The following is an 11,308-nucleotide window of genomic DNA, read 5'->3' on the forward strand; positions in this document are numbered from 1 at the left end:
TTCATCCCTGGTAACTACAAGTGGCATTATTGGAAAGGAGAAGCGTTTAGGAACAGCAGCAATTCAGCCATGAAACGGAAAACCACATAAAGTCAAAGAGCGGGGTCACCCAGTGCTGAGACTGTAAGCTCGTTTGAGCCGGGCCCTCCTCACCTGTTGTCTCTGTTAGTCAATTTGTTATGTTACATACTACTTGTTATGTCCTGTCTACCCATTGTACAGTGCTACGGAATTTGATGGCGCTACATAAAACTAAAAATAATAATAATAATGGTACATAAAAGTCACCAGAGCTCTGCTGATTCCTTAGCTGAAAAGTTCCAAACTTCCACTGGCATTAATATAAGCAAAAAACTGTGCGGCGGGAATGAAGCAGTCAGAACCAGCATATTAATCAATTAATCTTGTTTTTTTTCTCCCATTCTTATGCCATGGGTGCCAGAGAAATACAGCTGGCATCAAGGCGGTAAAGAGATTTAACAAAAAGGAAAAAATATAATTGAATAATTGATAACATGAAAAGGGAATCTTAAGATGGCTGCACCCATGGTATACACATGACGTGGGTTTATGCTATAAATATATTGGGGTTGTTTTTTAAAAAAAAAATGTCGTTTCCAGCCAATAATTTTCTTTCCTTTTTTTCTTTCCCTTGCCCCCGCAGCCATGAAGCTTGTTATCAGAGAGTATGCTGTGTAAGAAGAATAACAGGAACTTCTGGTTTTTTAGTTTCACTTTCCTAGTGAAATGGTAGGGGGTGGGGGCTTTAGCGTTCTCTCTTTTTCCCGGAAGAGGATCATTTTTGAGTTTGGCACTCAGGGAGCTTGCAACTTTTTGGGGGGTTTCTTTCCCCTCTTGCTTTGATTTGCAAGATGAGCTTCAGCACAGGGAGCCAAGATTCAAATTCCTCTTGTAGTAACTACTCTTCAAGCCAGGAGACTGAGACTATTCAGACTGCTAGCATCAGCAGCTCCCTGCAGTCCATTCCTTACAGCAAGCTCACCAACCTCACATTTATTAATAGGGGGGCGTATGGGACAGTGAACAGAGCCTGCCATGCAGACTGGAGAGTGAAAGTGGCTGTTAAGTTCTTTCCAATGGAGCGCCACCTAGAGGCAAGGTGAGTGTGTGGGACGGAGACAGGAGGGTGTCTTTGTGTAATCATGTCTGATATGTCGACTTTTGCTTTAAGCGGAAGTGTCCTTAATTTTGTTATATGCGATTGATTACGTATGATGCATGTTTTTAAATCAAGTCTAAAATGTTATTAGTTAAATTATTATTCCCGTGTACAGCTTTTCTTTATAGCTATCTGTTTCTTCCATATCCTTTTAGAATCAAAATGCAATTTCTTTTGCAAACATTTTTTTTCATGATTTTTTTTATGTTTGTATTGTAATCAAATTATGTATACATTTAGTTGAAAGTATGTATATGTTCTGTTGTGTGACAGAAAGATACCAGCCTATTTCAAGATTATTTTACACAAGATTTCATTCTGTCACACATACATACATTTTTATGTATCTGTATCTGTATCCTGTTTTGGACTTACATGACTTGTTTTGTGTCTTCACACATTGTGGGCCAAATAAATTTTGCTTACAACATGAGGCATGGCTATATTAACAAAACACCTTATGTATGCTTTGAAATGAAGTATTAAAGATATAAATTGGGGCTAGTAAGGGGATATCTGAGGTTCTCCCCAAAACACCCATAATTCCCTCACTCCATCAAAACTGAGACAGTGGGGGTGTATGGCTGGATTGCATATTAAATCTAGACTGCCTTGCAAAAAAGGTTTTTCAGTTGGGGGATATCCTTATATAAGTGTTATATTGTATACTGTTTGATGCAGCAGGGACGTGCTCCCATTTAAGTCAGTAGGAGCTCCTTCCGAGCATGCACACAGCCCCCAACAGAATTCACTAAGCTGACTGGTGAAGTGGTGGAGGTTAATACAGTTTAATAATTTTAGAATTACATGGGTTAGGCAAAATTAGACCATTTATGTAAAGTTTCAGACACTATAGCTGATGGACCAAATTGCCCTCCTCTGATATCACAATTTTTAAAGTTTCTGTCAGATTTGGTTGACAGGGTCTTAATTTATTACATTCTTACAGATACTGGTTCCCTAACTTCCCTTGGGCTATTATCTTTATTTCTATGCCTAAATATAATGCTTATCCATAATTTCTTTTATAATTTCAAGGTGGCTGAACAAACATTAAGTCATATCTACTGACTTCCAAAAATACCTCTAAAAAAAACTACACTCAATGCCACATGTCTGAAGCTGATGCCTTCCGTTAATTATATCTGAGCACCCCATGATTTATTTTCTAACAATTGCTTGATCACAGTTAATGATACAGAGTCTTTTTAACTTAGAATTTCATAATTGTTTGTTTTCAGTCTTCATTTTTTATGTATTCTCACCTGTATGTTATTTTCACCTTGCAGGGAAAGAGACAAGATCTTAAAAGAAGCTGAAATTTTACACAAAGCCAGATTTAGTTACATTCTTCCAATACTGGGAATTTGCAATGAGAATAATTACCTTGGAATAGTTACGGAATACATGACCAATGGATCATTAAACCAGATGTTACACCAGGTCTGCATGTTGTACGCTGACTGTTCATTTAGTGGTTTCATGTGTTCTAGCGGGGTAACCCTTTCATGACCAAAGGTTCTCCCGACCAAGTGACCTTAGCTTTTTTTGACATTTTTACTATATGTTTACTAACAATTGGGAATAGGGAAGGTATCTTTTTAATATATATTCATAATGGGAGAGGTACACATTATTATTTTTCTTTGCTATTTTCAAAAAATCTTTCCACTACTTTTCACTGTAGCTGAGCACAGCATGACTATGCATTGCTGATTGAACTATTGAGGATCATCTTGCAAGGGAGGCCATCTGAATTCAACAGATGCGCCCATTTTGTGCCCTCAACAATCAGCTAGCAGTTTTAAGTGCAAAAATCCCTTTGGTTCAGTAAAGCAAATATTTCTGTAGGGAGACTTGTTATTAAATTATACTTTATGCTCTCAATGTGTTCTGCATTAGCATAACACACCATTCTGTGACCCTGTAATAGTAGCAATGCACCTTGCGATGAAGAAAAGTTCCAAGCAAGGTTAGTGTGTGTTACAGTGTCTGTGTTAGGATGAATGTGTTTAAGTGTGTGTTAGTGTACCTGTGTTTAAGTGTATGTATGTGTGTGTGCTACTGGGGTGATAAGAGGGGAACTTTGTTTTACATGCCCCAGAGACTAGACTTCCCCTTGTTGCAGTCAAGAGTATACTAGTTGAAAGTGATTTTTCTTTTTGTTTGCAAATGTGAGTTGGCTTTAGTGAATTTATAAGTTGGACTTCTGTCCAACTCTGTGATCTTGATGCTTCAAACTCGCATTTTTAGCCAACTCATATAAACTTATAGCTTACTGAATGTAACCCGATGTATTGTGACTTTCCTACAAACTCTTCTGCTTGCTTTCCTTCCAACTCCCACTTTAGTGAATAGACCCCATCCTAAATTGTAAGGAACCATACTTTCAGTTTCTGTGGTACTTCTTCTGTAAGTGTTTTTCCAATATGTCTATAACCAAAAAGTTTTTTTTCTTCTTCAGGAAAACCCAGCTCCTGAAATAGTATGGCCATTGCGTTTCCGTATACTGTATGAGATTGCACTAGGAGTAAATTTCCTTCACAATATGGAACCTTCTTTGCTTCACCATGACTTAAAGACACAGAATATTTTGCTGGACAGTGAGTTTCATGTCAAGGTATGTATATATTTGATTAATAACTCCAACAAAAACCTCTAATTAAGATCTTCAGGGAGATGATGTGATTTAGACCAAAAACACTGTTGACCAGCCTTTATACTTTGGTGTGTGCTCAGTAGTGGGTTCTGTGTGAAGTATTAGTGATTGTGCTGTGTTTCAACTTTCTCTTGTTCACCCTCCACTGCCCTACGGGGTCTGGTCCTGAATCTACTGTACAGTGACAGTACCACAGAAAACCAAACAGGCATACCGACAATGATGAGCACTGTTGATGGTCTATGGAAGACTATGATAAATAATCCACGGGGGGAAAAACAATTTTATTTTGTTGGATTGCATAATTTTATTCTATTTGGATGGTATAACCAGAGGTCCTGACCTGTTTACTTGAGTTGCAGGAAGGGGGTATGTATGTTTGTAAGTATGTGAGCATAAATGTTTATGTATAAGTGTATGTGAGCATGGATATCTGTGTATAAGTGTGGATGTGAGCATGAATGTGTATGTGTGTGTGTGAGAGCATGTATGTGTCTGTTTAAGTGTTTGTGTGTGAGCATGTATATGTAACTGTGTGTGACCATGTATGTATAAGTGGTGTTAGATGGAGTGTGTCTTAGCATGAGTGGTGTGAGAGTGGGTGTATGTGTTAGAATGAGTATGTACATGTATGCTAGTGAGTATGAGTAAGTGTGTGTATTAGCATGTGTAAATTTGTGTAAGTGTATTTACATATGTGTGCCAGAGTATATGTTGGAGGGGGGCAATTATGGCACAGACAAGCTGTTTGGGGGCAAAGTTGACACAGATAAGCCGTTTGAGGGCACTGATAAGCTGTTTGGGGACTTAGGTATCTCTCAAAAGCTGTTTGGGTGAAAAGGTTGCACTCCCCGTGGTTTTTAGTTTGTGCCCCTGGTGTAAATTAACACATTTTACTTACTGGGTGTCTTTGTTTTTATAGCAGGTGAATAAAGATGCCCATGTCAAATGTGTAAATGCATCTATAAAATATGAATTTCCAGGAGTAAAAGAACCAACAATCTCAACAGTTTAAATTTTGTATCCGAGCTTCTCATAATGTTATACTTAGCTCCAACAATATAAAGGTCTTATTTGGTAGTATAATTTAATGAAGCCTTATGATGTATGATTTACTTTGCATTACTTATTTTGTTTAGCTGTAATAATTAAACTGTTTATCTACAGATCGCCGACTTTGGTCTCTCAAATTGGCGCATGTTTTCATCATCACATTCTCTAAGTGATCACAGCTCACCTAGGGGGACAATTGTTTATATGCCACCAGAGGAGTACGAACCTAGTATCAAAAACAGGCGAGGAAGCGTCAAACATGATATGTACAGGTAAATTGCTTAGAATGCCCTCTTTTCCTGTTACTTACACTGTTGCTCTTCTTCTTCTTCATATAATTGTACCTTTTTTCATTTTATAGTTATGCGATTATTATGTGGGAAGTTCTGTCCAGAAAACAGCCTTATGAAGGTAAATATAATAAAAATAATTAAGAATGAAGCTTGTTTTCTTATTACTTATTACTGATTAAAGTTGGTGAGATAATTTGCTGACTGACTAAACTATGTGTAGACTGTGTAGGGTCAACCAAGTTCTCCTTGAAGGAAGAAAGCCCTTTTTTTCCTTCCTTATTTTCATGCAAGATCAAAGGCAAAAGAGACTGCAAAAATTACGTTTCCCCCTTGATCTCCCTTTTCTGTCGCTTTAATTATTTTACAGTTTCTTTTGCTATACCTCTTTTTTTTGCACCTCTTTTAATTACGCCTCATCCTTTTTTGTTTTACAAGTTGCTTTTCTCTTTTTCTATCCTTTTGCTCTCTTGATGGCCCTCTCCCCATTTCCTATCCTCATTTCCTCTTTCTGAGCTCCCTTTTTCTGTATACTTCTTGGAGTCTCTTTTGCCTTCGATAAGGAAATCGTAAAAGAATAAATTGACAAAAACGGAGATCCAAGGTAAATTAGACTGCAAGAAGTGTGCAGGAGAGACACTAAAGGGAGAGAAAACGGGTTAGAAAAGGTAGGGAGGAGATTTTATAAAACACTTTTTCCCCACCAAGAAAGATGACAGCATTTTTATTCCCCTACTTTGAGCGAGGTCAAGTTGTGTTGCAGCGCTGCAAGCTGCATTAAAGGCAGGATGAGGCTTCATAATTGTAAATAAGTTGTGTGTGTCTGGGTATGTTAGTGTGTGTTTGTTAGTGTGTGTGTCTGGGTTTATTAGTGTGTGGGAGAGTGTGTGTGTGTTTGGGTAACTTAGGGTGTGTGTCTGGGTATATTAGTGTGTGAACTAGGAACTAGGCACACAGGGAATGATGTACCAAGATGCCCAAACCTGAGGCTCCCGGCACCACCTGGTGGGAACCAAATGCTCTTCCCCAAAGCACTCACAACCCATAGATGCTTGGTAAGCTACCAACCTGGCTGTGACAGCATAAATACCCCTACCCAAACACAATAAACAGGGAAGGAGGGTGAGACAAACATCAAAGGGTAAGGTGACAACAAAATGGCCCTCAGCCTTGTGTCACAACCCCTTAAATAACTACCCCCTAAACCCCACCCCAACCTACCAAATTTGGCGCCAAGGGCCCACGCTGGCCAATGATGGCCCCTGTGGGCATTAATATAGTTTAACTAAGTAATAAAAATGATGTATTATATTTCGGTAATATTATGTATCCTGCTTTTGGTACTCTTTCAAAAACTGTCATATATTACATTTTCCCTTATCTGCCTTTTTGTGTGCTTATTAGGTGCCACAAACCCTTTGCAAGTTATGTACAGTGTTACTCAAGGGAAGCGGCCTGACCTTAGTGAGGAAAGCTTGCCCTTCAATATACCTCACCGAGACATATTTGTCTCGTTTATGGAGAGAGGGTGGTCCAAGGAACCAGATGAAAGACCAGCTTTTTTAAGTAAGTCTTTAGTGTAAATGTGAGTGTGCAGGGATGGGATGTTGTAGTAGACAACAAAGATATGTAATACAAATATATCAAATTAATTTATTGACTTTGTACAGAGGTTTTGCAGACATTAAATATAAAATTCTGAATGATTTTCTTTAAGACAAGATAGTATTTAGTACCATTATAAGGATATTAATTCAAAGTGAAACCCTAGTTAACGTATTACACAATTTTAGGTATGCTGGGTATTATTAATAGTGATTAAAAGTGATTCTGAGGAAAATTCTGAACAGTGGTCTTATTGCCATATCAATCAGTTTATACTAATTGGTTGTAACAGAAGTAAAACATTCTTCATACTATGCATTATCTTGAAAATTTTAGAATAAGAGCATTTATGGTTTTCTTTTTGTTGCTAGAATGTTTGATGGAGCTTGAGCCAGTGGTCCAAAATTATGATGAGATTTCTATACTGGAAGGAATACTCCAGATAAAGAAAGTAAGTTAACTTTTCACTGCTCCACACAAATTAGACATCTACATGTGACCGCAAGCCCCTGACCAAAGATGTACTGTCGTTTGTAAGCTGCTGATACTTTTCTTCCTGCCTACAAAGAGAAAGTAAAACCTGCACACACATTTACAACATTGAGAAGGTCAATGGTGCCTTTACTTGCAAATCATCCAATGTGGTGTACCTTATCATGTGTCAATTGTCCAACAGTCCAACAATATGTGGGTGAAACAGGCCAACCACTACATGAATTATTTAATTCACACAGATCCTATATCAATAACAAGAGACAGAGACACTCATGGGAGAACATTTTGCCAAAATGGACATATTATCAGATACATGAGACTTAATAGGACTATTCCAACCTCAGAGGGAGAGGGAAAATATGGGAAATTAAACCAAGGCTCCAATTTAAATTATTAATGATTCAAAATTATCACATTGTAGACCAGCCTGCAAACCAGAGATGCAAACAATCTGGCCCTTCTAGAAGTGTGAACACCTTCTGACACCTCCAGAGGTGTACAATCAGGTGTACAAAGAGGCAGTAGGATGAATTTAAAATCACAAACAATAACTGGTCTTGTTAGCTTGAGGGGGACATGAAAGAGTAGGCAACCTGTAAAAACAAAAGAAATAATACAATTGTAACACCTCTTCTATTGTTCCATTTTCATGCCACTGATTGGTTGCTTGAAATGGCAGGAAAGAGCTCCCATTGAAATCAATGGGAGCATTTTCTCCTGTGCTCTTGTTAGACCTCCCGGAACCCTCCATGAACCAGTGCTGGAGCTGACTGCCATCTGAGCTGACTAAATCCCATGGGTGAAAGCAGAGCACTATTATACCTTTAAATAAACATTTCATGCCTATATTTTGTTTTTAACTAAGACAACATTTAATGTTACTAACTTTTCTGAACTTTTCTTTTTAGGCTAGAAGTAATGTTAATTCAGACACTGGGCAATCACAGAAGGATTCATACACACCAGTAGGTTGATAATAACACTTCTAAGTTTGTGAGACAATATTGTCAAATAATATGAAATAACTTAGCTAGGTCCTATTGTGAGTATGAACTGCAGACAATAAATGACATTGAATACATATCATATACCAACATTTTAAATAAATTTAGAAGTTAAAGAGGAAGTCTTATGGAAATAAATTATTGTCGCTTCTTTTTGTTTCAATAAACTAACTTTATCTGCAGACTGGGAGGCTGCCATTGTTGTCAGTTTTGATATTTTCGGTGACTTTCCCTGCTCAACCACCACACTGAGCAGATTCTGTATGCTAATGCTAATGAAAACCCTTCCTCCATACACTTCCTGTAGTCAGGGTGTCCTGCTGGGAGATTAAAACTCATTATTAGTCATTCTTTTGTTTACCACAAGTAGTGTGATAAAGAGTCAGGGTGTTTGTCTAGTTTATTAGGCTAAGAACTGTCATAAAAAAGAGAAAATGGCACAGTATTTTGGAAAATTTATTTTTAACGTCACACTAGTAAGGCTGATGGGACTTAACTGATTAATAAATACGCATTAGTGAAGTTTCCAGCAAATATATACACTCATGGGCCACTTTATTAGGTACACCTGTTCAATTGCTTGTTAACACAAATAGCTAATCAGCCAATAACATGGCAGCAACTCAATGGATTTAGCCATGAAGACATGCTCAAGACATCTTGCTGAATTTCAAACTGAGCATCAGAATGGGGAAGAAAGAGGATTTAAGTGACTTTGAACATGGCATGGTTGTCGGCGCCAGGCGAGCTGGTCTGAGTATTTCAGAAACTGCTGATCTACTGGGATTTTCACCCGCAACCATCTCCAGGGTTTACAGAGAATGGTCCGAAAAACAGAAAATGGCTTATTGATGTCAGAGGTCAGAGGAGAATGGGCAGACTAGTGAGATGACAGAAAGGCAACAGTAACTCAAATAACCAGTCGTTAGAACCAAGGTATGCAGAATACCATCTCTGAACTCACAACATGTCGAACATTGAAGAAGATGGCTTACAGCAGCAGAAGACAACACTGGATCTCAATCCAACAGAGCACCTTTGGGATGTGGTGGAATGGGAGATTTGCATCATGGATGTGCAGCCAACAAATCTACAGCAACTGTGTGATGCCATCATGTCCATATGGACCAAAATCTCTGAGGAATGTTTCCAGCACCTTGTAGAAAGTGAAGAATTAATTCTAAAGGGAAAAGGGGGTCCAACCTGTTACTAGTAAGGTGTACCTAATAAAGTGGCCAGTGAGTGTATATTGCTTTCTTTAATTTGTAAACAGCATTATATATATTTAGTCAAAATGTGAAAGGATGTCTCCCAACCTGTTGGAATTTAATTAACATAATACGTTTTACAGTCTACCTATGAAGTAAATTACATTAAATGGAGCAGTTAGCATATCATCTGTGTGATATCCTGGGCAGCCTTAAAATTCGGTTTCAGAGATTATCTTTTTTTCTACAATATAAAGGATATGCATGTATTGGGGCCATTATAAATCAGCATATTTCTGTTTGATTCTTTTGATGTGTAATCGGTAATGATTTTCCATCTGTGTGTCCTAGGAGAAACCACCAAGGTACACAACCCCTTCAGATGAAAGTAAGTATAACGGTATGCATTATTCAGCTATTGTTTGTTATAATCCAACAGTAATAGTGTAAAGAAAATTATTTCTTAGTGTCTTCCAACAGATATTTAGGGTCCGAAGTAGTCAACAGAGCTAGGGCTTTGTAAAGAAAAGCCTATACTCTCACTCACATTACTATTCAGAATCATGTTTGCCACACAAGTATATCAGCACAAACATAAAGACACAGTAACAAGATGAAAGGTACAGTACATGTCCAACCAGGCTACACTGATTATCACTGGCATCATGATCAGGATTAATAACTGATCATGATCAATGTGTTCACCCCTACAGAAGAATCTAAAAATCTTGTTATGGTTCCATACAATTAAGCACATTTTAATTTCCAGCCTTGCTCCTGAATATACAGAGACTTTGATGATTTAATCTGTGGGCATTTTAGGCTTTAAAGTCTGAAATGCAGAATGGTGTTGTTAACTCTACTGTCTTTTGCTTCGTTAACTGTTTAGAGCCCATAGCACCACCGTGCACACCGTACTACTTTCTAGGTCCTTCAGATGCCGATAAAATACCAATTTCAAGTAAGTTCTCGTGTTACGAATGTAAATACTAGAATAAAATTGTTTTGTGGTATCACTTTCTATATCTGAAATAGTTTTGTATATATTCTCACTGAGGTCCCACCTAAAGCTCATGACGTTTCATTTTTTTAGAGATAACATGGGAAAAAAAGAGAATGAAACTAGGACAAATAGGACAAGGCTATATTACAATAGACATTTGGGTGTATTTACTAATAAGTGAAGTGGTCAGTTAAAGGTTACCATGACTGATCAGGTTTGACTGCGTTTGCACGCTCTAGTTTAATAGGGGGTTCTGAAGACTTCTATTTAGTTTTTTTGAAATGTTATGTGTAATTTTTACATTTTCTGTTTGAGTGATGGGACTTTGGTAACTTACAAGTGAACTTTCCAAGTCATGACTAAATTCCAAATCACATTTGGAACCCAAAAGTAGACTTGTGCAAATGGACCAAAAACGTTTTGGACATTTTTAGTTTTGCCTTTGGTTCATTAATTTTCAAAGAAATTAGTTGTCACTCACCTCACTCACACTCTCATTCACATTCTCTGACACTCTCATTTACACTCTCTCACACTCTCACGCAATGTCTTCATACCTTCTCCATTGACCGCTTCCGTTTTCTTGTTTCCTCTCTTTCCCGCAGCCTGTTTCCTCTCTTGCCTCTTTTGGTCTCCTGTCTTTGCCCGCTTCATCCCGCTTTCCATTCTGTTTACCAGGCCCCCCTCGGAGCACTTCCGCAAAAGGATGGAGCCTTTGGACACACCCTTTCTCCCTATTGGAGGAATAGGGAGAGGCAAACTCAATGCCCTTTTGCAGAAGCACTCAGGGGGACTAGAAAATTGTAGATTG

At 38.0% G+C, this 11,308-nt stretch overlaps 1 protein-coding gene across 1 annotated transcript; it reads left to right on the top strand.

The window, feature by feature from the left end:
• The first annotated feature begins 872 nt into the window (after positions 1-872).
• LOC149305528 (receptor-interacting serine/threonine-protein kinase 2-like) lies at positions 873-8,256 on the top strand. The gene is made up of 8 exons (XM_089477553.1): positions 873-1,120; positions 2,470-2,623; positions 3,645-3,800; positions 5,007-5,164; positions 5,254-5,303; positions 6,587-6,748; positions 7,159-7,238; positions 8,191-8,256. The coding sequence occupies exons 1-8, from the start codon at positions 873-875 to the stop codon at positions 8,254-8,256; spliced, it is 1,074 nt and encodes a 357-aa protein (XP_089333679.1).
• The last annotated feature ends 3,052 nt before the right edge of the window (positions 8,257-11,308 follow it).

Source organism: Sceloporus occidentalis, unplaced genomic scaffold, assembly GCF_023333645.1.
Source record: "Sceloporus occidentalis isolate IW3139 unplaced genomic scaffold, rSceOcc1.0.p SCAF_11, whole genome shotgun sequence".
Lineage (NCBI taxonomy): Eukaryota > Metazoa > Chordata > Lepidosauria > Squamata > Phrynosomatidae > Sceloporus > Sceloporus occidentalis.

Excerpts from the sequence above, each read along its gene's own strand:
- LOC149305528 (XM_089477553.1), top strand. The coding sequence starts at position 873 with ATGAGCTTCAGCACAGGGAGCCAAGATTCAAATTCCTCTTGTAGTAAC. Across the intron at positions 1,121-2,469 it reads GAGCGCCACCTAGAGGCAAG|GGAAAGAGACAAGATCTTAA; the intron begins GTGAGTGTGTGG and ends TTCACCTTGCAG. Across the intron at positions 3,801-5,006 it reads ACAGTGAGTTTCATGTCAAG|ATCGCCGACTTTGGTCTCTC; the intron begins GTATGTATATAT and ends GTTTATCTACAG.